Source organism: Canis aureus, chromosome 38 (assembly GCF_053574225.1).
Source record: "Canis aureus isolate CA01 chromosome 38, VMU_Caureus_v.1.0, whole genome shotgun sequence".
In the NCBI taxonomy this organism is placed as follows: domain Eukaryota; kingdom Metazoa; phylum Chordata; class Mammalia; order Carnivora; family Canidae; genus Canis; species Canis aureus.
Genome location: NC_135648.1, coordinates 18140660 through 18167039, shown reverse-complemented (window position 1 = coordinate 18167039; position 26380 = coordinate 18140660). Strand labels below are relative to the sequence as shown.

Below are 26380 nucleotides of genomic sequence, written 5' to 3'. Positions count from 1 at the left end.
GGGATAGTACTGAACCTCATATATATTTTTTCCTATACACACATATCTATGGTCAAATCTAATTTGTAAATTAGGCACAGTTAAAGATTAACAACTAAAAATAGATAACTATTATTTCATTTAATAAAATAGAACCATTATAACAAAATACTGTAATAAAAGTTAAATGAATGTAGTCTCTCTCAAATTATCTTACTGCAATGTACTCACCTTTCTTTTTCTTGTGATGAGGTGAGATGATAAAATGCCTACGTAATGAGATGAAGTGAGGGGAATGACACAGGCACTAAAACGTAGTGTTAGGCTACTACTGCCCCTTTGACGACACAGTCAGAAAGGGGATCACCTCCCTCCAGGCATGGGTTTGACCATGGGTAACAAACCTGCAGAAAGGGAAACCACAGGTAAGAAGGGTCTACTGTATTCTCAAAATGACAAAATTACAGAGCTGGAGAGCAGATTAGTTGCTTGCCAGGAATAGGAATAGAGAGATGGAGAAGGGGGGAGTGTGGGTGTGGCTATAAAGGTGTAGCACAAAGGATCTTCACACTGATGGAACAGTTTTGCATCTTGTCTTCGGGGCTGGTTACACAAATCTACATGTGATAAAATTGCATAGAACCATACACACACAGTCAAATGAGGGCAGTTTGCTGAAATCTAAATAAGATTGTGTAGATTGTTATCAATATCCTAGTTTTAATATTGTACTATGGTTATATAAAATAACATCGTTGGGAGAAATTGGATGAGGGACACCTGGGACCTGTCTAGTAGTTTTGTATATTTCTATGAATCTAATTATTTCAAAATAAAAAGTAAAACAAAAAATACATAATCTCTGAATTAGTGATGCCACTTTCAGGAATTTATCTAAGATACACTAATATACATGTACAAATACATATGTACATAGATGTTTACCGCAACACTGTTTATAATGGTACAGAATTGTATTCAACCCAGATATCCCTCCACAGTGCCGGCACAGCCATAGTGTAAAATAGTATGTAGTCAGTTCAAAGGAAAAAGATATTTACTATGTGATGTTTACTTCAATTAAAAAAAAAAAACAACTTAAGAACAAGACAGAAAAAAAAAACTGAACAAACATACAATTTCCAAGATATACTATTAGGTGAACAAAGCAAAATGCAGAAGAATGCTAAATATGTAAAAAAGAGAGAGAAAGAGAGGTTGAGAGAAAGAGAGAGGCGTGTTTTTATATTGGACCATTTATCTTCAATATAGCCCTGAAAGGTTCCCAGGAATCTGGATACAGTAATCACCACCGTTTCTTTTCTTTTCTTTGTTTTTTTTTTTTGTTTTTTTTTTTGTTTTTTTTTTGTAGCATGTGAATATTTATTGATCCAAAGATTCCCATGACCACCACCATGGTTTCAATCAGGTCAGCCACCAGAACTATATCAAATCGTTCTCTGATTTCCACACATTCACCACAGTATTGTTTTTCTTATTTTCTCCTTCTGAGACTTCAAATATTTATGTAAACCATTAATTCTAACATATGGTCCTTCCTGATGCAACCAGCTTCTAGGAACTAGTTTATAGTTTAGTATAGTGTATAGTTTAGTTTACACTCAAAGAAACCTCAGGAGACAGGAACCACATCAGAAATTTTGATAGAGAAAAAATTAAATATATAGAATGGTTAATAAAGGAGATTCTAATGGGTATAGAAATTAGAAAGAAGCTATTCCTTCTCTAGTGGTGGGAGAATAAAAAAGAAAGAACATGTAAGAGCCACCCCACTTCCCACTCTTACCCCGGTGAGAGAGTAAGAACTCATTGGAGAGGGCATGTCTCACACAGGAACACAAGACTAGGGGACACCTGGGTGGCTCAGCGGTTTAGCGCCTGCCTTTGGCTCAGGGAATGATCCTGGAGTCCCAGGATCGAGTCCCACATCGGGCTCCCTGCATGGAGCCTGCTTCTCTCTCTGCCTGTGTCTCTGCCTATCTCTCTCTGTGTCTCTCATGAATAAATAAATAAAATCTTTAAAAAATAAAAAAAATAAAAAAGGAACACAAGACTATCTGTTGTGGGAAAGTGGCTGGCCTAGTCGGAGCACCTCATCAGGTGGTGGAGTCCCTGGGGGTTGCGGGTGGGCCACAGTTGGTCTTTGGGAACTGTTCCTGTGAGCAGACTTTCAGGAAGGCGGAGGCTGCAGAAGATCTATGAAGGCTGTTGAATGGGTGTTCTCAGACCTTCTGCATTATAATCTACTGCTCTGGCAGCCAAGTCAAACACAGCACACCAGGACCAGAAAAAGAAACTCCTCTGTTGTGGCCTTATACGGTTCCTCCAGTGACAGGCTAACATCGAGCTTGTACAGGAGAAACCTGTACGAAGTCCAGTTTCAACATTACAAAATAGGGGGAAGAAGGGTGGATTTGGAGCTGGGAGACAGTACCTTGATAACTGCTCCACCTTACCATCTTGAAATATGATTAATTACAGGGCACTGGTGCTATAAACATATAAAAGAAAAATGAGAACACTTACTCCTAACTAGATACTGGTATACCTTTACTTAGTCTTTCATATATATTTCGTGTTATTGTTTTCATTTTTTCTGAGACAATCTCTGTGATAATCCTCACATAGGTAGATTTCTTTAAGGTTTTAAAGTGAGTTGTAGTATCATATATGTGGGAAATGAAGATTTAGTTGTCCGTTCTTAATTCCATGAACATGGATGATATTAATGCAAACACATCTCTATTCAATTAGTTTTAAGAGCATTAAGCATGGTCTGATTTTTTTTTCTCACATGGGGTAATACTAATATTGGCAAATACCTTAGGTTGCTCATAATGGGCAGAAGAAATCACAAAAACACAAATGTGTTATTTGATAAGTACAGATGTGAACCTCACAGGGGTGAATTTGAACTGTCTTAAAAGTTAAGAACACATCTTCTAGTCAGGAAAAGGAACATTTACTAAGGCATGGAGCTGCAAAAATGGATGGCATATTGAAAGACTGCAAAGCAGTATTATCTGGACCTAAATTTTTGGGAGGGAAGCCTTTGATGAGATTGAAAATGCAATCTGGCTTCAGGTTTTTCAAAGCCATTGACTCTTAAAATAGTGCATCCATCAATCACTTGAGAATCTTGTTAAATATGTGGATTCTTCGGCTTTATCCCACAAAAACCTGCTCAGTAAATTAGAAACAAAGGTCAAGGAATCTGTACTTGAACAATCACACAATTCACCACCACTGTGGAATGCTAACACTCCTGGTCCACACACCAGTATTTGATAAATACTGTATAAAAACATTTTTACTTAATGCTATTGGTCTCCAAAGTAGGGCATACACTCCAGGGAGCATCTCAGATGATTTAGTCAGGTGCGGGAAGAAGACACTAAAATATATATTTGCATTTAAATTAAGCTTTATTAATAGTTAATATATGAATTGACACAGATGCCTTCACTTGATCTGTATACAGTACAAGGTGAACTAAGGAAAAAACCTGACAGCGAAGTTTTCATTCCGTCATCCAGCGTACTGTGACAGACAACACTTTATACTTTACAAAATGGAAAAGTGGCATAGAGAGATCTCTGAGAAAAAGATTAAAAAAAAAAAAAAACCCTTAAAGATAACAGTAATAATGGAAGCAAGTGGGAACAAGAAAATGAGAGAGTTGACCTTTCTCTTAAACCTAAATTAGCTCTTTGCCAAATAACAAGGTTAGAAATTACTACGAAGTCAGACGATCAGAAGTCTGTGAATGAACAAGAAGGTAATTACTGTTGGGAAAAAATTGTGCTATGGAAAAAAATTTTTTTAAATGGTTATTGGGAATATTTTTTTATTTTGTGCTTTTGCAGCTGAAAACGTTACATATAGTATCTATCAAAATGTCTGTATCTTCACAATTTAACAACTTGGAAATAATTTCCTGACCTATTTAAAAATCTCCAAAACCTTAATACAATGTTTGTTTTGTTTTTTAAATATTCCAAAGTGCTTCAGTGGGTTTTAGAAAGCTATTTGTCAAAAATATAGAACTTCTGCTTAGTTGCAAGAACAAGTGTTGTTCATCTTCCATGAAATCATTTTTCTCACCAGGGAGAAGAAATTTAGATGTTTTCCTTCTTCACTCCCTGCTCAGGCCTCACTTCTGGGTTTTGCTGAGATAGCTTAGTACTTAAAGTTAATGATGGGAGATTTTCCAGGTAGTGTGTCTTTCCTACCTGAAGAACACTTAACACTTAACATTACAAATTTCCACTCTATCACAGAACACAGGTGTTTATTTGTTTGAAGTTCTTGAAAATTCTAATGTGCATTTTCTTCAACTGAGGTCACTTGGGAGACACACTCTTTGGATCCTTGCATAGCCTCAAGATAAATGATCTCACCCGGGAAACAGATTTAGTTGTCATTCTAGAAAGCTTAGAGGTGTGATTTTTGTTTTCCTTTATGAATTCCTCTCTTTACCCTGAAATTAAAAATTTGAGAATCTTCTCCTGCATGTCTAATAAGCGTCTTAAACTCAACATTCCCCCCAAACTGATTCCTTCAGCTGTTACCATCCCAAAATCTGGCCCTTACACAATTCTTTCCTAGCATAGTAAGCAAAAACCCCATCCTTCCAGTTATTTAGGCAAAAGCCAAAAACAATAAAACCCGTTGATTCTATTATCACACCACACCCACTCCATCTATTTTCAAAATATTTCCAGAATCTGATCATTAGTCACTCCACCAATAACCATATTGGCCTCAGCCCTAATGATTTAAATTACTGAAATATCTAATGAGCTGGTCTCCCAGCACCTGCCTTTACTACCCAGTTATTTTTCAACAGCATTATGACTCCTAAAGTCACATGAGGTCTCTCCTCTGCTCAAAACCTCTCCAATGGCTTCCCCTATGTACCAAAGCCAAGGGCTTTACAATGGTCTAGAAAGTCCCACATAATCTTGTTTCCTGCTGCCACTTTGCACTCACATCTTCTGTCCTTGCTCCCTCAGCTCTACCCAAGTGGCCTCCTTGCCAGTCTTTAAGTTGCTGATATGATACCATTTTAGGATTATTTTTAAACCTCCTGTTCACCTTCTGGAGTATTTTCCTCTCCAGATATGCATGAGGTTGGTTCCCTCACCTCCTGCTCAAATGTCAGCTGAACAGTCTCTGACCACAATTATAGTTAAATCTTGCCTCTCCTTATCCTGACACTTTTAGTCACTCTTTTTCTGTATCACTTATTCACATCTGACACATTTATTCATTTTATTATCTACCTCTTCCTACTCAATGAAGGCATGGTTCAATGCTTTGTTCACCTTGAATTCCAGGGACTACAACAGTGCTTATCACTGCCCCAAAATAGACAGTATTTGAATGAAATGTCTGCCTAGGTGTCTCCCCCCAACCATATTACATGGAACCTATATATCAAGAGGCCTTTCAAACCAGGGAAACTTTCTTCTAGTATTTATGAGTCGTTTTCATAAGTCTGTTTCCTTTTTTCTTCCTTATGGTTCTTCATTTATTCACATTAAATATCCTAAACTTTTCTTCAAGGTGTTTTCATTTTTACTACAATCTCCATGCCTTTGGATTTTGCTTTTCTAGAGAGAACTACTACTGCACATATTCTAGGCCACTAATTTGGTTCTCAAGAGTGGCTATTTCCCTCTTTTTCTACATTTTAATGTGTTGGGTTTTTAAATTATAGAAAGTTTATTTCACACTGTGAATTTCATGTGCTTTTTCAAAATTAAAGTTGTCATTCATCTCCACCAGCAATTCTTTATCACCACCACCCACTTCTGAATGGTCTGTTTTTCATTAGGCTTCTTTAGACTATTTTCCTTTGTCTACTCATTCACCCTTTGGCAAACTTTGGGTCAGTCCGAGTGGCAATAAACCTGGGAACAAAACAAGCAAGCAGTTCCCTCTGTTTCTGTGGGATGAGGATATATGAAGCAGCAAGCTGCCAATATCCATACAAACATGAACCGAGATCCCACCATGCAGCAGCCCAGCAGGTACTCTAAAGCTAGTCTTATTTAGTACCACAACTGTAGACTGCACTCTTTTCCTCTAAGTCCATGGATCTTTGACAGTGAGGTGCTCACATATTCAAGCCATTTCCCTAGAACTCTGTTTAAGATGAAAGGTGCAACCCAGTTTAAATGTGGGTGGAAGGGATAAGAGTACAGGGTGACAAAATGAAGACACAAGCTAGAGAGGAAAGAGAGCAGGGCAAATTCATGACAGTAGGGGAGGTTGTAGGAGAACAACATACGAATAGACAAGTCCTTGATGGGTGACAGGACATTTAAAACAGGAAAAAGTGAAAGGAGGCTTATATGCACATGTTTTTGAGATATAGTACTGAGAAGTCCATGGCTTCTCTTTCTCCCATCAAGAATAGGTAAGGTCACTTCCTGGTGAAGACAATGAAGTAAAGTGAGATCACAGCTTGATCACACTTCACAATAAAGAAATTGGTAGGGGAGTGAGAAAAAAGGAAAACTGTAAAACCACCAGCCACCAAAGAAGAAAAGATACACACCATCTCATGTTAACAAGGAAATCAAAGAAACCAGATTCAGGTTGGAGATTTAGATTAGGTTCAAAATAACATCTAACCCACCTCACCATAGGAAAAGAAAGCTGACAACATTCCAAAAATTCACATGCAAAAATCTAGAACAAAGCAAACTGAGGAAGATGCCCATAGAAAAGTCAATGAAAAACCCCTTCTAACCCCAGTACTTCCAGGTTTTCCTTTTTTCTATCACTCTGTACCCACTTTGGGAACCACTCATGGTGTTCTCCCTTAGTAATGAGATGTATATATAGTGACCTCAGTTTGGGCAAGTTGTGAAACCTCAGAACAGAGTGGTGTTCAGGTCTTCTACCAAAGACTTTTACCCATTTCCAGTTATCATTGGGCTGCAGAAGAGGTGAAGAATACAAGAACTAGCCTGATGTGTGAGCAAACTGGGGAAAACAAGACTCAGAGAAGGTAAAAAAGGCTGTCAGAGAGGATTTACACTTAGTATAATAAAAGTCTTCTTAATCTGTGCTAATAAAACAAGCACATAATTAAGACACACGTTGGGGGGGGGGCATTGAAATGATCTATACCTTTAAAATAATCTTAAAATATCTAAATGTATGTTCACTGGTCTCTTGATCCAAAGCCAAAGATTTTTGAGTATGGATCCTTTAAAGCTTATGCTACCCCATTTAGGGTTTTCTTGTCATTGCTATCTTCCCTGCAACCCCTATTCTTATTGTTCTGTTATTTCAACACTCATATGAGTACCATGGCCTCAGATCTTTGAGTCCGAAGAGCTCTTCTGGAACTTCCAAGGTCTTGACTTTTCCTCATCAGTATCTTATCGCCTCTGAAATCTTGATTTCACGTATCCCATCCTCTCACCTTCTTTTTTTAGTTTCATTTCACTGAAGTTTTCAGTTCATGGGTCAGCCCCAACTTCATATAATCTGCCACCTCCTTTATATTATTCCTTGAAAAGCTTAGATTCTGCATCCTGGTACTATAGTCATCACTTCTGTGAATATGTTCACCTCCCTGGCCTGCTTCTACTTCCATCAAAAATTTAAAACCTATTTGCTTCCTCTACACCTGCAAATCAAGCCACTAAATGCGGCTGGAGAAAAACCATACCACAGGTTTGCCTAGTTTCACTTAAATTTATGTCTAAACCCCCAAAAGATACATCACTGCCCAAAATCTACTACATTTTTTTTTCCCACTGAGTTGGAGTTCCCATATAATTTCTTCTTTCTCCTCAAATTCCTACCTCAACTACATTAACGCCTCCCAGTTTATTTCATCATCAGTAACCCTTACACTTCCTTTTTGTACTCAACGGTGTACTATGAAATAAAAACATAATTAAGAATATAAATACTTTAAAATTGTTTTACAGTCAAAATGACCATAAATATTAGTGATGCCCAAGTAGGCTAAAATAATAGAAAAAGCCATGAGTAAGCTCATTTGATCTTTCCCAATCATTACATACACCAACTTGATAAAATTTCAAAGTATTCCATTAAAAAATTATATTATTTAATAATTTTAAAAGAGAAATTGATGCCATTATCATATTTACATTTTTAACATGGTAAACTCCATGAATGTAGCTGTTCTGTGAGTGTAAGTTACCGTATTTTATCACAGTGAATGCTGTGTAACCCAATGTGTTTCCTTTTGGAAATTTTTGGTAAATGAAGCACAGTGCAAAAAAATATTCATGTGTGATTAACAAAATTTCTGATTTTTTCTTTCTTACATGGCCTGAGTCCTATTTACATTAGTTATGTAATATAAATCAACATTCTCTGAAAGATGATGAATCTCTAATTCTGTGACAAAGTATCTACAAAATAATTATGAGAGACACAATGTAGCCTTCTCTAGAACTACTTTTTAGGTTTCTTTTTTTTTATGGCCACTGAAGAACATTAAGAGGAAGTCTTCCAACCCGCCATAAACACTTGATAATTACACGATTAAATAGAAATGGAAAATGTTTTTAGAAAATGGGAGGAGAAAAAGCTTATTTGGCAGTATGCTATTACTAGCACCTTTGAGCCTTAAAAAAATCCAACAGCATTTATAGCTTATGCTATATCTACTTTAGTTATGTGAATGCTCATCTAAGCACAGATGATCAAATGAACAGAAGAGCGTGATAAAACACATATTTAGTGGGCACTTATGAACTATAAATGGAAATTAAGTTTGAGTAGGGCCCATTAAACTCTTCATTAAATAAATTTTGTTGCAAAAGAGTCACACATTATCACTGGCACAACCAATATGATGATGCTGTTAATGATTTGATTATATGCAGAGTACAGTTTGTTTTCAAACTATAAAATGTTAAAATCAAGGTGCACAAACTTTAAAGATAATGTAATTTACCAGATACCTTCTTAATTCTATTCCAACAATAAGGACACAATATATTGGACCATAAACAAACTAAGCTCAGTAGAGCATGTGGCTTATTACTTTTAGGAAGAACTATGATTCTCTACATTATTTAACTTATCAAGAGCAGACTGTAAATGTACTTTAATTCATTAGTTTTCAAAGTGAAAACTCACATTGTATTTATTTTCAAAAGAGAAATATTAAGCCTGAAAAATCTCATAAATCCATTTATGGAAAGACTGTCATCTTCCATATCCTACTCGTTAATATAGTTTCTATATTCTTGGTTGAAAGTGATTTTTTCGGTTGGAGGGATGATGAAGCATATGTTAGAAGTGGGGATAGGAATGTCCCCAAGACTGTTAAAGTAGTAAAAAATGTTTTATTTACAATTAAACTTGAAATTTAAAAATCCACTGAAATGAAGAATGACTGGAACATTTTATCAGATCACATGGCCCAAATTTAAGCTCCATTCAAGAACCACTTTGCTTGAAAAATAATACAAATTGGTGGCTAAACAATCATTTATAGTGCCTACACCATGTAAAAAACTATATTATATATAAAGCACTATAATCAAACTTGAAGGGTAAGTAGCTTTTAGTAAGCTTAAACTAGATAGAAAGGGAATTCAGTAGCAAAGAAAATTCTCAGATACATCATTTACTTAAATTTGACATAGTATCACCCCACTTTTTAAATTTTGGCAGTAAAATTTCATTAGCTTTACTCATTTAAATGGCATACATTTATAACTCCCAAGATACTCAATAAACACTACCTAAGATAAAACATAGAAACCCAAACAGATCAATGACCTGAAAGTATTGCCTATTATGCATTTACTAAATATAATTCTTTATACACTTATTATACATTTTCAATTTTTTCTTAGTTATTATTCCAACATATTAATATAGAAAACATGCTGGCACCACTATGCAGCCAAATGCAGCAATGGATATGCCAGAATATATAGGACACGGCATTTCAAAATTCCTAATCCAATTCTTAATTTAAGTCAAATTCAGTCATTTGTCCTTTTTTCTTTTTGAAGTTAATTTACTATGGTGAGGGTAACCAGCTGAATATCAAATCCAAGTGAATAAAAATATAGTCAAGTAATATTAAGGCTCATGTAATTAAATTTATTTTTCATGTTTTAATTTTGATTAGCTTTTGTAATATTTATAAAATGCACTGTTGGTCTCAGAAAGTTTTATAAACTAATTAGTTCAACAACTAAGACTCAGGTAACTGTTATCTGACAGAGTGGCACTTCATTTCTGGCCACATATGTATATCCTATCGTCATTTCTATTGTTAATACCAATAAAATGGAACTGTTATATAGTAAGAAATATGGCAACTAAATACCCCCTTCCCACCCTCCAAAAAAGAACAATGTATCGCTTTAACTTTGTTAGGAGTCACAAAAATTTTTATTTAGGAAAAATATTTCCTTCAGTGTTTGATAATGAATTTTATTTAAATGAATAATTTACTTTTACTTTTCTGTGCAGACCAATTAAAAAGTATGCCTCTTTCCTTTCATAAGCACACTCTGTCTAATTCTGCATGGCAGATAAGAAATTAATACTTTACTTTCTTCTACCTTAAAAATTAATTATGAAATTTTCCTCATTATGAACTAGTTATTTCTGTATGGATTGTTGTGATGCGGCTGTTAAAAAAAAAAGTTAGTTAAAGATATGGACACATGGGAAACAAATCATAAACTATAATACTAGTTTATAATGAAATATATTAAACATTGTTTAAATATTAAACAGCAAAATACTCCTATATTAAATAAATAAGACTTGAATTTGTCATGTGGAACTATAGGCCAATACCATCAGTAAGGGGGACGGTCTAGTGCAAAGGGTGGCCACCAAAAGAAAAAAAAAATCGGAGAAGAGAAGAAAGAGAGAGAGAGACATTAAGAGGAAGAGGGGAGAGAAGGAAGGAAGGAAAGGAGATGAGGAAACAACATTTAATACTGGCATTGTTTTCAATAACAAATTAAATCAGGGATTCTCAATCCTTTCTGAATATTAAATTACCTAGAGAACTTTTTAAAAATACTGATCAGGTCTCAGCCCAAATTAAATCAGAATCAGGAATCAGGCAATAGTATATTTAAATGGTCCCCCAAATGACTCTAATGTGCAGTCAGGGTTAAGAGTTACTGACTGAAACCTACAAGCTTCTTAATGTTACCCAACTCAGAAAGTGTCCTATGAATAAGAAATGGAGTTTTCTTTTACCAGTGGGACAAGACAAGGGTATCTCCAATTAACAGTAACTTATGGATAAGTCAAGTTTATTAATGTACACCTCATTTCCACTAAAATATCTGTGTATACCTCTTCATTCCTTGTAATTCTGTATTCTCAAACTCCAAAATCTAGTCAAAGTACTTTTTGTAATAAACCAGTCACAATGAAAAGATCAGTAATTCGTGAATATAAATGATTTACTGAATGCCTATATATGCAAGGCACAGTGATAGGTGCTGCTGTAGGGCGTGGGAGTCATGAGATAATACGATTCCTGAAAAAAATGGTTTTTGGAATTAATGGCTATTAAATTAATTCTATGGGCCTAAATAAGGGACTGAACTGCTGAAAAAAGAAAAAAAAAATAAGCACATACTAAGGGTCTGATTTTAAAATACATAGCATAGCATATTTGTACTTTTCCTAATGTTCCTTTACAGTATTTCCAGAAGCCTTTGAATATACATAAGGCAAATTCAAGATAGAAAAATAAACCCTGTTTAAAGTAGATGTTCCCAATTTTAACCATACTCTGTAATCAAGTAAATTTCATATATGACATAAGTATAAATACTAAAAATCTTTATAGAAAGGTAGTTCTTGTCCACTTGTAGTAGTCTTAACAAGTAATCTTACATTAAAATATCACAGATTCTAGTCCTCGACGATTTCATCATGGAGAAAGTTTATACAATACATAATTTATTTTGAAAACAGTTTATATGCTGAGAAATCCTAAAGTGAACAAATTTGAGTTCTTTTTTGTTTTCAAGAAGAGAGGATGCAGAAAAAGAAGGGGGTAGAATCTGCTCAAACCTTATAAATAACCTACAATCTAATAATTTAAATGCTGACTGCTTTTTGTAAGAACCTAGTGAATTTCATATGAATAAATACTTTTTCTATTCACTATTGGTATGGACTTTTCTGATTACTTTAAAAATAAATAATAAGTGCTTCTCATTTAGCATTAAATTTCAAAATGGGGCTAGCTAATGTCAGCATAACGTAAGAAGCAGCTAAATGTTTACCCCCCAAAAATGTTAACCTCAGAGATCATGGCGGGGGGGGGGGGGGAATGGAGGAAAAAAAAAATGACACAAGATCAATGATCAGCAACGTTCTCATGGCAAAAATCTCTTTAGGGGAGTAGAGGTTCCAAGTTGTTTTTAAGTAATAAAAGGTGAAATAAAGACTGAAGGAAAATGCTCATTCATTTGTACCTTGGATGCAACACTCTGAAGTAGAGAAGTAGTAAAATATTTTACTAAGTTAAAATATAGGTTTTATATTTTATACGATATTGAATACGCACATAAAAATACCAGTGTTTTTATCTTGTTTCTGTTCAGACACTTAAGCAAATGTGTTCTTTGGTGTCTGGGGGAGTTTATCAATATTTAGGGATAAGAACTCCAAGAGCAACATGCCTAGAAATAGAAGACTCAAAATCCTATGCCATACATATAAAGTAAGAATCAAAGGTAAACTTATGAGAAAAGGTAAGAAAGTTAAAGTTACATTGCAGTAGGACTAATACATTTCCTTCCCCCAAACATATTCTGGCTCCCAAAATAAAAAGCACTATAGCCTATCAGGTTTTTAATCTGTGTTTTGAGATTTTTCAAGTGGAAAGATAGCACAGATAGAAATATATCATTCTTAAGTTTTAAAATCACCAAAGTCAGTGAGAAGAATGTACATTCATTAAATGTATTCATTATAAGTAAAGAAGTCTTGAAAAGGCTGAACAGGTCAACCAAAGCTGAAGAATTGTTCTTGATTTTTCATCATTCTTTTTTAAATAAAGAATAAGTATAGGTATAGTATACATACAGGTTGACATTCTGATTCATTCAAAATAGTCATATCCCTTTGCTAGTTTTGGAAGTTCCAGAGACTAAAATTTAATACCATTCATAACATAGTATTTTCAATAAAAGGAATTATAGAGCAATGAAAAATCTGAAGCAAGGTGGCTTAGAGAGCCTTATAACCTCTAAATATACACACATTTATAACCTGTATTTATTTTCTAAAGAAACAAATTTTAAGTAATGCTAATTTAACCAATGGAGAAAAAACTTCTATCAAAATATACAATTTCCATTACAGACTAGAAGGCTAATATTAAAAAAATAGTTGTAAGCCAGAAAGTTTGCTTATATGGATGACAAGCATCATCCCTTTGAAGCATAAAGCATCAAATAAGGTCTTATAAAAGATCGATCTGTGACCTTCTTCATTTGTAAGTTCTTGATAAATTCATAAAGCTTGAGTTTCAGTCTTTAGATCAAAGTACATCCATGCTTCTTAATCCAGATCTCCAGAAAAAGGGGAAACCAAGTAAATTCAGAATCTCAAGTGGGATTTATGCTTTACCATGTACCTGAAAAATAATAATATGTTATAATGATTACATGAATTGTAGAATTTTTAGAATATTATATGTAAAAATAGGTTAACATTTTTTTAAACGTAAAATTCAAAAGTGAACAGGATTTTTTGTTTTCTAAAAAAGTGAAAACATGATATTGTACTTTGGAAATACAGAATAAAAACTTTTGAAGCCAGAAGAAACATTCCTCCTATTAAATTCTATAATCTCAGAGCTTCTGGCTAGAATAATAAATGTTTCTCTTTAATATTATCATCAGTTATAATCACTGGGTTACCTCTGACTTTGGAAAACCCTTAATTTTCAGCAAGAGATTTACACCAAGAAAGTGATACATTTTAAAGAACACCCAAACAAAAATAAATTTAGTGGTATTGTGATCATATGCTGTTCTTAAATTTTCCAATTATAAAACTGATGTTAATGTAAAGGGGCTTTAAGAATACTATTTATAATAGTAATTAAATTCAAAAACTCTATTCCTTTCACAAGCTACCCTTAACTCACATCCAATCAGTGACCTTTTAATACTGGCAAAAAAACCCACAAAAAAACCCTGTAGGGATCACTTAATCCAAGCCCCTTGGATAGACAGAAAACAAGGTTCAGAAAGGTCACACAGTTCATTAGAGTCAGATCACAAAATCAGAATGAAAATCTAGGTCTTCTGACTCAGAATTTACTGTTCTTTCTATCCAGCTATGCACCCTTTCTCCAACTGTTTCTAAAATCAATACAACAAAGATATTTGTTAATTATCTACTGGAGATCAGCAACAAATCAGACAGTGTTCGAAAAAGGGGATATGTTCACAACTTTAATGAACTTAATGTCTAACTGAGGAGAAAGGAAAATTACTATAATAAAGCAGAAGTAAGTGCATTTTAGGATCAGAATTACCTATCCAATGTTTCCCAGAATCGTAAGAAAACTGGTCTATCCAAATGACGTTTGTGATAGCTGAGTTCTAATACTGTTACATCCCATTTCTGAACGTTTGGATCTAGACGAACTTCATCATATTTGAGATGGAAGGCTTTAACTATATGGGGGGAAATAATATTTTTAATTCAAACTGCAATCAGAATTATAGAAATATTTTCTGAAAGAATAAAAATATCCAATACAGACATTAACCAAAAAACTAAACAAAACAAAAAACTTTAAAAGATGAATCTGTCTTCAACCAAATGAAACATTATAACCAAAGTGATCTTTGAAATAGATGCTAATAAGCACTGTGGCATCCTCAAAAACATTCAATTCAACAAATATCTACTGAAGGTTTATACATACCAGCTACTGGGAGTGAAATGCGGAATAAGGGAGATAAAACACATATGGTCTGGTGAAGGATAAAAAAAATCTATTCAAATAAAGTATGATAAAGGTGCAGTATATCACAGTAACATAAAAGTACCTTACCCAGACCATGAAATTCAGAAAATGCTAAGACCTAAAAGTTTGAGTAAGAATTAGGCAAACACAGAACAAAAGTGACCCAGTTAGCCAAGAACATGCTCAAAGAGAAATGGTTTCACTTAGAAACTAAAGAAATTTAATGGAATTGCATCATACAAAGTAACGTAAAGAATGTTTAAAAGGTAAGACCACAGATTGAGAATAATGTTATAGCCTTGTAGGCCCCTTATATATTAAGGGGTTTGGAGAACCACTGTAAAGCGTTCAGCTGTGACTACTGATACAATTTAGTAATCCAGAAGAGACATTTGCTAAACTTGGGAGAAGATAGACGCCTGGCAAGAAAAAGATTCAAGAAATAATTAGGGAGTAAGAACTAACAGAACTTGGTAAATGATGAAAAGAGAAAAATTTGGAAGGCCTCTTGAGAGGTTACCTAGAAGTAGATAATTGATATAAAAAGTTGAGTCTAGGGCAGCCCCAGTGGCTCAGCGGTTTAGTGCCGCCTGCAGCCCAGGGTGTGATCCTGGGGACCCCGGATCGAGTCCCCATCAGGCTCCCTGCATGGGGCCTGTTTCTCCCTCTGCCTGTGTCTCTGCCTCTCTCTCTGTCTCCATGTCTCTCATGAATAAATAAATAAAATCTTAAAAAAAAAAAAAAAAAAGCTGAGTCTAGCAAAAAGATCTAGAAGATTTCAGGCAGAGGGAATAGCTGGTAAAAAGGCTCTGAAATGAAAGCCACCGTGGCACATTCTATAAACAAGTATAACTTCTTTTATAGGCAATGTCCTATATATAGAATTCAGCTATGGTAAAAAATCTGAATTTATTCCAAATGTGATAGTAAGTCACTAGAAAGTTTAGAGTAAGAAGGTGAAATTATCTGGTTTCCATTTTTAACAGTTGGTTTTGGGTGTTGGGCAAATAAAAGACTCAAAAGGCAAAACCTCCCAAGTGGCATATATTGCAAAAGGTTAACAAATGTACCATTAAGTATTATTTTCAATCTTTCACTGTCCCTGATTATCCAGTTGAATCATCCTCATCCTGGCTAGTTTATTTTGTAAACAGTTTACCACCAGTGAAGTTTATTTTACATTACACATGCAAGATGTTTAGCTTTTCTTTCAATTTACTTTTCTCCTAACATATAATTATTACTATCATCATTCTCATCCAGTATTTGAGGTCTTTAAGGAGAAAAATGATTGACTTTGTTACTTTTTTCTGAAAACTACTTTATGGATTGCTTGTTCCACACTGCTGATAGCCTATGCACTTTCAATGTTAACAATGAATCAAGGTGTAATTCTTGATGGAAATCCAAAATGAATCATTAGTGCCCACAAAAAGAAACATAAACATTACTTCTAAATTATTATGCTTTTATATAATTAAAGATCCCATCATCAGCACATTACTCATTTTGAATTTAATTCAATTCAATAAATTGAATTTAATTCAATTCAATAAATTTAAATTTAATTAAATTTAAATTTAATACACAGAATCATTAAAAGGGCTATATATCATAGCTTCAGAAAACCCATTTTCAAAATATTTATATGCATAAAAAATTTTAATTTTTAAAAGTTTGAAATTAAGGCCAACATTTCAATACTTCCTATTTTCCTTACTACATTTCATTTTCTAATTCTCTCAATATTTCCTTTAAATCATCCTTTTAAAAAATATCTATTTATCTATTTAGAGAAAGAGGGGGGAGGTAGAAGGTCAAAGGGAGAGAGAGAGAGAGAGAGAGAGAATCTCAAGCAGACACTGCTGAGCATGGAGCCCAACACAGGGCTCAATCTCATGACCCTAAGATCATGACCTGAGCCAAAATCAAGACTGAGGTGACCAACCAAGTGAGCCAGCCAGCCAGGCACCCCTAAATCTTTTTTTTTTTTTTTTTTGTGGAAGATTTTGTTTATTTATTTGACAGAGAGTAAGAGCAGGAGCTGGGAACGAGGCAGAGGGAGAGCGACAAGCAGACTCCTCACTGAGCAAGGAACTCAATGCAGGGCTTGATCCTGAAACTTGGGGAGGATGACATGAGCCAAAGACAAGATGTTTAACCGACCAAGCTCCCCAGGTACCCCTCACTCTTAAAAATATATTAGGTATATCTGGGGGAAAAAATGAAACAGATAAAATGAGGAAAAAATTAAACTAAATTAAAAAATGATTTATCTAGGGATCCCTGGGTGGCTCAGTGGTTGAGCGTCTGCCTTTGGCTCAGAGCGTGATCCTAGAGTCCTGGGATTGAGTCCCACATCGGGCTCCCTGCGGCGAGCCTGCTTCTCCCCCTACCTGTGTCTCCACCTCTTTCGTGTGTCTCTCATGAATAAATAAAATCTTAAAAAAAAAAAGATTAAAAAAAAAGATTTCTCTAAAGCTATAAAGGCCTACAGTCCCCCACTCCTTAATTTCAATAGATTTAGTTTATACAGTATTTATTTTTCCACCAGAATAGACAACTTTTATAATTTAAGGTGAAACATGACAGTCCAAAAAGTTTAAATCACAAATGAGAAGCACAAAGTTTCTCTCACCATACAGAATATTTTACTAGCATTAAAGGAATGGTGGCAAATTTACATCAAGACATTACTATAAAACCTCTTTCTTATTCAGAAAAAGACTTTTAGCTTTTTAATCCTCAGCAAAAAATAGAACAAATGAAGTTCTTTTATAAGAAAGTCAGTCATCTCTCTGGTAGCACAATCAGTACTAAAGCAAAATACTTCACATAATTCAGAATTGTTCATTTTGTGCAAACTGCAAGACACTTGTCAACATTATTTTACAGGAACAAAGAAGCAAAAAAAAAAAAGACAATGGTCTTGAATAGTATTTTGTAGGTACAATAATGGCATGTCAGATGACAAAGAAGTAACACAATATAGATTACTAATGAAAAAATTTTCTCAATGTAACTATCAATTTTATACAATTTATAAAATTTATACTTAATATCTTCTCTAAAATTTTGTAGTCTACTATATTATGCAATATGAAGAAAATATAAGTTTTCTACCAGGGCCCATATAGATGGTCCTAAATACCCTCAGTTTTTCCCCATGCTATATAGATGTTATCATTTTCTATGTGTGTGATGGGGGAAAGGGTAAAAACCTAGAAAAGGCAAGTAAAAAGCAAGGAAACCAACTAATTGCGGAAAAGAAACAGTATGGGAATGAGGGAGAATATAAGATAATCAACTCCATTTAGAACAGGTTGAGTCTGATGTACCAATAGGGTCTCACATAGGCGTTATCTGCTAATTAAGTGAGATACATAGGCCCAGAATATAAAACTGGAGACCAAACTTAGAATAAAGGGAAGATTAAACATGGTAATTGAAAGCTATCAGATCTCCTTGAGAGAGTATCAATAATAAAGGAGAAGAGAAACAAAACATAAACAGGTAGCTAGCTGAAAGCCAAAGGAAGCTAGAGAATCTGAGAAAGAGTATACGAGTCTTTGGAAAAGAACGTTTTAAAAAGAAAGAACCAAGTCAAGAGAATCAAATTCCCTTAAGGAGCTCAAAAGTATATAGTATTTGAATCACTGATAAGTTTGGTGAGAATAGTTTAGTAGAGAGCAAAGGAGCCAAACAGTGAATTGAGAACCAAAGAGAAAATAAGTTAGTAGAGATAATTCAAGTAAAAGAAAAAAGAGGAGCTAGAGTTAAGGTCAAGAGAAAGGGTTTTAAGATGGAAGGGACTTTCATTTTAAATGTTCATTAAGGAAGGAAGATTGAAAAGAAAGAATAATTCATGGAATAAAATCGCTAATTGCTAACTATTAAAAAAGTCTCAAGTTCTTATCTAAGTTTCAGAAGACTAACAATCTGAAAAAAACAATTACTAACATCGTTACATTCTGAATGAAATTTAGACAGCATTTACATCTTGAAGACCTTTTAATCATTTTTTTGTTATTGTTACAACACTATTCAAAAAGGCAAGCAAGTAGGTAAAACATTTGTGTTCACATTTTATTTAAATTCCCGTTCTCGCTCCACCTTTAACTTTCTATTTATCAACTGTGTATTTTTCAAGTTTCAGAAATAACATAAAAATCTATCATAATATTAGTAATATTAGAATCATTGTCTAAAATGAATGAAAGTAGAGCAGAACAAATGATTAAAACTTTCAAGCTTGGGCAGTAGTTTCTATCTTGGAGAATGGTTTAGTAACTGCCAACAAAATCTGAAGTTGCTTTTAAAATGGCTGGATTTTACAGTAGCACACTTCACATTCATAATAATCGAAGTTGTCATTTCTAATAAACATACTTGTTTCATGAGAATGCTTTTGAAAAAAAAAATTTACTATGGTTACTAACTTAATTGGGTACTCGAATTAAATAATAATTGGAATATCTCTACTGCAAAAACCAGACTAAATTAATAAATTAATCTCCAATATACCAAAAGATATAAGCCACGTGAAATATTCATTTAACAGATTATCTACTGAATGCTTCCTCTATGACAGGCACTCTTCTGTGATAATTCAAGGGTAAACAAGGCAGAAAAGGGCTCTTCCCACCAAGAACTTAGCCTTATAGCCAAGGAAGACTTAAAATAAAAATATAAATAAGATAATATCAAACAACAGTAAGTACTATCATAAAAAGGAGCTTAAAGAGTAACTGGGAGAAAGTAATGGTTATTTACTGGTTGGCCAGAGAAGGATTCTCTAAAGGAGACAATACTTGAATTTAGGCTTGAATGAAAAAAAAAAACAAAAACAAAAAACAAAAAACAAAAAACATCATGCATACTATAATCATTCCGGACAATGGAAATAGCCAGTAAAAAGTCATATGGCTCTTTAAGTTCTAGCTATACACTACTATTCAGCAAAAGTCAACCCCTTTAAAAACTAGCCATCAATTTTAATAAAAATGTATGGATGTGCAACAAATTAATCCTTTTTTAAGTGACCCAATGTGGGAATAGGATACGGTAATTTACTTTTAGACATAAGTACATTAAACAAATATTAATGTCTGAAAAAATACTTTAAAAATATTTCTCAGGTGCTTAAAAATGAGCATGTCTTAATGTATATATCATATATGCAGAGCCATATGTGGCTTTCTTGTACATAATGCAAAAGCATTTCTATATTGGATAGGCAGTAAAAATAAAGAGAATCTTACTTTTAGCAAATATGTCAACTGGTGATCCATCAGGCAAAAGCCATGGCCAACCTTTGAACTGCCATGCAGGACCTTGCACAAAAACTGCTACAACCCGATCCCTATAAATAGAAAAGGGACAGAGTTAGAGCTCAAGGGTTGAGACAATATCTCAAACATGAACTCTGATTACTGTAAATCCTTAAGGAAAGGTTTCAATTATTCATGTGGCATAGTCTCCTGTCAACAAATCTGTGAGACAGAGTACATTAGAGTAACTCTTTGTTACAATGTTATCATTAGGGTGTATTAATGATTGTTATACTTCTTATGCATCTGTTTTTGCACCTAAGTCTTTTAAACATAATTACACAACACAATCCTTATATGCAATCTTTTTTAACCTTTTAATCTGCCCTTCTTCTAGAATAAGGGCCCATTTTTTAGGGAACATGACTTGATCTATTAATTGAAAAAGTTGGTTTTAAAAGGAAATCATCTAAAATTCAAATACATCTTAAACGCTTTACTTTAACTAAAAACATTATAAATTATAGTAACTCACCAACCATTTTCTGGAAGCTCAAAGTCTTATTTTTGAGTTCTTCTATTATTTAGAAAGTAATCTGAGTATAAAAGTCATTAGACTTCAATTTTTCCAATTGTTTACAATTGTTTCACTCACCCTAAATTCTACTAGAATTCTCTTTATTTTTTAAGCCCAACATGGGGCTTGAACTCATGACTCAGATCAAGACCTGAGCTGAGATCAAGAGTCAGATGCTTAAACTAACTGAGCCACCGAGGCACCCCTATCTGGGGTTTTTAAAGCAATTTGTCTTTCCAACCGTTCAATTTTGTTTTCATAAAAAGAACAAATCTTTCTCTAGGCCTTCATATTTCATTAGTTCACAAATTATTTAATTAAATTGAGAAATCATTATAAATACAAAGGCCATAAGCAGTTTAAGCATAGAACTAAAGAAGTGGGAACAAAACCATAATATAAACAGTAATAGTTAACATTAAGACATACTATGAGCATTCACTATGGGCCAGTATTGTTCTAAGCACCTTATCTTGTACATATGCTAACACATTGAATCTTCCAAACAATCTAATGAAGTGGGTACTATTATTGCCCCCATTTTACAGATGAGGAAACAGAAGCACACGGACAATCCATGAGTCAGAAGAGAGATGGAGAGAAGAAGAATGAGGAGGAGAAATGGAGGGAATGATTACTCTTGTGCACTGGTTATGCTACTGTTCCTCTGTGAGGACTGATAAATCATGACAACAGCCATCTCAGTACTATTACGGAAATAGTTTTAACCTTACAACTCCTTGAAATGGTTTTAGGAATGCCCAGAGGTCCACAGATCACACACTTTGATAACCACTGCATTAGATGAAAACTCTATACAGCCAACAAAGCATTAAACCAGGTTATCTTCTATTCAAGTAAAAGACCTACTGCAACAATTCAAGTTATTGTGAAAAACCACAGCTTAAAAATCTTAATCTGCTCAAAATCTCTAAGGCTAAAATTAAATCTTAAATAAAAAATTTCCTCCTTGCATAGGATATGTGCCCTATAGTGCCAAAACTATCTTTGGTAATGGAGCACATTATTAAATGGCCTCTTAATTTCATGATGTAACTTGTGCCATACAATAGTTAAAAGCCCAAGGTACCTGCCAAACTAAAGGAAATTTGTTGGAGAGACATCACCTAGATCCTACTTGGTCTCACAGGGTTATTAACAGGTAAGCAGGATAATATAAATACTACTCAGTGAATTCTTGAAGGGACAATTAACAGAGAAAGAAAAGAGAAAAGGAAAGGGAAAGGAAAGGAAAGAAGATAAGAAAAATATTATTCCTAGGTTAGGACACCAATGACTAGGTTATCTAGCTAATATATACAAGCAATATTTTGTAGAAAGGTGACAGCACCTGTATGGTGTTTGTAATTTTTTCTGCAAATAACTGCAAAAATATGATACAAATGTTGTAATTTTCCTACTTCCTACAATTTTTAAACTTGATATCTGAAATTCTCATCTTCCTTCATATAATAAATTTTTAACATACTTATATTCTCAATGCCTTGACTTCTTAATGTGTGAAGACTAATGAGTACTTCAAAGATAAATTTCAGCTAATGCATCAATGTGTTGTGTTATGTGACAGAGATGCACTCTCAGACTCTGTATTTTTATTCCAGCTTAGATTAATAAAATAATTCATGTATCTGAGTTTATAGGCACTATGTTATAAAAGGCTTTATATTTTATTAAAGGACATTTTAATGCAATCAAAGGGCTTAACCAGAGTGCTTATTCTTTTTATTAAATTATTCTCTACAATAAAAGTAACAATCCTCTCATTTATCATTTCTTAGTCAAAAATGTGAATTCTCCAAATAAAAAATCCAGAACTATAGTCTTTCAAAACATTAGTCTATTTGAAGTTTTGCTCTAAAGGCTGATCCAGAACAAATAAACAGTGTAAATAATTTTTTACTAAGTTTTCCAGAAGCTAGTGTTTCTTTTTTTTTAAGATTTTATTTATTTGAAAGAGAGAGAACAAGTGCGTACATGAGTTGGGGGAGGGGCAGAGGGACAAGCAGACTCCCCACTGAGTGGGGGGAGACAGTAGAAGACCCAATCCCAGGACCCTGAGATCATGACCTAAGCCCAAGTCAGACGCTTAACCGACTGAGCCATGCAGGCACCCCTGAAATTAGTGTTTCTTATAAGTAAAATAAAGCTTAGCTACCCAAAATACAAATTTATTTCGGCTTTACTAAACTGTGGACATTATTAATGACCAACTTAGACATTAACATGGTTTTCAGTGATAGTTTCTATTTAGAACTCATGACACACACACACAAAGAACTCATGACAAAATGTGATACTTTTTAATTATACAAAAAAAAATTAGTGACTACATAAAAGAACAGATCATCTTACCAGTCTTGAGGCATAAGTTTAAGAGGCTGGTCTACTACTCTATAAGGAACTGTGACACTGATTGCCGTGCCCCCTGGTTGCATCTGATCTTTTCTTCTCTGTATTAAAGTTTCATTTTCTCGTTGGCAGCCTTGTTTCTTCTTTTCATCTGATGGGACAAATCTTTGAAAAAAGATGAGAAAAGGTCAAATGTTTTAGTGATACAAATGGTAAAAAAAATTATATTGATAGTTAGATCAAACTTTTTTTTTTAATAAACTCCTCTGCAGGGATCCCTGGGTGGCGCAGCGGTTTGGCGCCTGCCTTTGGCCCAGGGCACGATCCTGGAGACCCGGGATCGAATCCCACGTCGGGCTCCTGGTGCATGGAGCCTGCTTCTCCCTCTGTCTATGTCTCTGCCTCTCTCTCTCTCTCTATCATAAATAAATAAAAATTAAAAAAAAATAAAAAATAAACTCCTCTGCATGTATAGATCACAATGAGTGGAGAGTATAATACCTCTAATAACCAACAGTATTCAGCTCACATAGGCCGTAAATTGGTGTGTATGTCTGTATGTGTATCTCTCACACACAGACACAATTTATATTCATTCATTTATCACTTAGCATTTTCCAAAGTTACATAAAAGACCAAACTATTCCTTGATTTTTCAAATGCTAGGAAAAGGAAATTCTATGATAAACCAAAAATCACCTGAAATGAAGATGATGGGGCTTCCTCCCAGAGAGGTGACTTAGTCTGTCCAAGAGTTTCACAAAACTCTCCTATTTCATGGATTATGACTTAGCATAATTAAGAAATGCTATCTCATTTCACGGTTGCTTCGCGAATTTTAAAGGAGGAAATTAAATAAATGTATGCCAATTGTCTTAGTATAAATACTGGTAGTAATTTAGTAAATTATCAACTCTACCATGTGATTCAATTCTCTATCATCAACATATTCTCAAAAATAATTTAAGAATCTGCAGAGCTGTTGCCAGTTCTAGAATGTTGGTGTTCACAAAGCATTTCAAAACAGTCTTTTTTTTTTTTTTTTTTAAAGCATACTCCTAATACACTCTATTAGCATATTTTACATTGAGAGTAATTCGGCTTCTGAAGTTTAAGACAGGGGATCCCTGGGTGGCTCAGCGGTTTAGCGCCTGCCTTTGGCCCAGGGTGCGATCCTGGAGACCCGGGATCAAATCCCACGTTGGGCTCCTGGTGCATGGAGCCTGCTTCTCCCTCTGCCTATGTCTCTGCAGCTCTCTCTCTCTCTATCATAAATAAATAAAAATTAAAAAAAAAAAAGTTTAAGACAGATAAATAGGATATACACGAGAGCTTGCACTTGGTAGTCTTTTGAAAAATTTCAGTATCACATGCTGGATTCATCATTAGTAATACTAGTCTTGTATTTATCCAAGTTTTTAGTAGATGGTGATTGTGATTATTGGAACTTCATTTCTGAGCTGTTTTACATATCCACGTCAGAATCTGGTGGAAAAGTTAAGATTTCCATATCATTTAAAAATGTCCTTCAGATAATCACTTTACTCCCTATTTTGGATTTTGGTGATTTATTAATCAAGCCCACTTAGAAAATGCCAAATATAATACTAACACTGAATAATTAAACACTTTAAAATTAACATACACGCATTGTTAAAAAGTTTTAATATAAAATTACAACAAAAATGTATTAAGTGAACAGTAATACATCAGGCTGTTACACAATATACATAGTTGTTCAAAACATAGTTCCTGCCCTCTTGAAGTATATGTTCAAGATACAAAGTGGTCTCACAAGAGAAAGATGCTTTAATTTATCTCAACCATTCTATTATCTAGATGGGATTAAAATGTTTACATTCTGAAATATAATAATGTATCTCACTCTTCTCTATCTTTTGAAATTTTAATGTAAAAGTATAAAATTACTTATGCAAAATTACTTATAATCTTTAATGATGTACAAATACAAATGTACATGATATACATGTACAAATGAGTGATCTATAATATCTTTAAAAAATCTATTAAATATCTAATGCAACTTCTAATGCATTAGGAAAAAATGAGTTACATACCATTTGCATGTTCAAGTGTTTGTTGATATAAGTTTTACTGAAGTTCAGAGTCATTAACATGGTTCTTTATTTAACTACCACCCTATAATTTTTACATGCTCTAGTATTTTAATTTCTGAATACACCTTGGTCTTTAGAATAGTAGCCTTCACTATAGTAAATACAGCTGTATTTCAAAATGTTTTTCAGCCCTGATCTCATGTGGTAACATAAGGACAGATCTTTTATCCTACTCTCATAAACTTAAAGTTAGAATAACAATGTAGACTTCTCTACCCACGGAAGACACTAGCAAACTAATTTAACTTAAGCTTTTTTTACTAGATTTCACTTACTCCTAGAGTAAGAAATAAAGCTCAAATTCTGCTCAAGGGAGGGAACCTAACAGAAGTTCCTTCTTTCATAAAGGTTGGATTCTCAGGGATTAAGCACAGTTTAACGGTAAACTAGAAATAAATCCACTGCCCACTCTTTTTGTTATACCCCCACCCCAGGCCTTATCAATACCCTGGCAACAGCAAAGAAGATCAAATTCAGAATTGCAAATTTGAAGGAAGAATTAACCACCCTGATCACAATGACTGACTGAGAAATCAACATATTATCCAAGGTAAGCCAAAGAGTCTTAATCCTGGAATTTTTGCTGGAATTATTGGGAAACAGACACTCTCTTTCTACTGTGATTAGTAGCCTTGACCCTGAGTGGGGAGATGAGAGATGGAGAGACCAGCTCCTTATTACATCATTTCAGCACTGAGTCTAGCTATGTCAGAAGCCAGGACTGTTCCGTTATGTTGAATCAGTAAGTTATTTTTTGATAAAGCTACTTTGAGTTGGTATTTATCATTTATAACTAAAAGTGTTCTAACAAACATAACCAGAATTACACAACTAATGTGATGGGTGAATATATGTGATTTGGAGAAAGATTATGATGTTCATTGACATCCAATAATTGCAATTTATTTATTCCACTTTATATTACATGAGTAAAGGCATATTTTGATATGACTAAAGTTATTACTATTTAAACAAATACAGTTCTACTTAAATAAGTGTACTAGTACTGTCAAAGAATACAATTCAAATAAATGAT

General features: G+C 34.0%; 1 protein-coding gene across 7 annotated transcripts in view; it reads right to left on the bottom strand.

The window, feature by feature from the left end:
• CDC73 (cell division cycle 73) overlaps nt 1–26380 on the bottom strand; it is a 253894-nt gene that overhangs the window by 128516 nt on the left and 98998 nt on the right. For 6 of the 7 annotated variants that reach the window (XR_013374102.1, XR_013374103.1, XR_013374106.1 and 3 more), the window contains exons 14-16: nt 23210–23371; nt 20251–20351; nt 211–383 (exon numbers count right to left, since the gene is read on the bottom strand). Coding sequence is in view for 1 of the 7 variants with exons in the window: in XM_077886718.1 (XP_077742844.1) it covers nt 13606–13642; nt 14552–14693; nt 20251–20351; nt 23210–23371 (442 nt within the window). In the remaining 6 variants the exon portion in view is untranslated. Of the gene's footprint in view, nt 1–210; nt 384–3406; nt 13643–14551; nt 14694–20250; nt 20352–23209; nt 23372–26380 lie in introns of those variants that run through there. The other variant, XM_077886718.1, reaches the window with a different exon arrangement.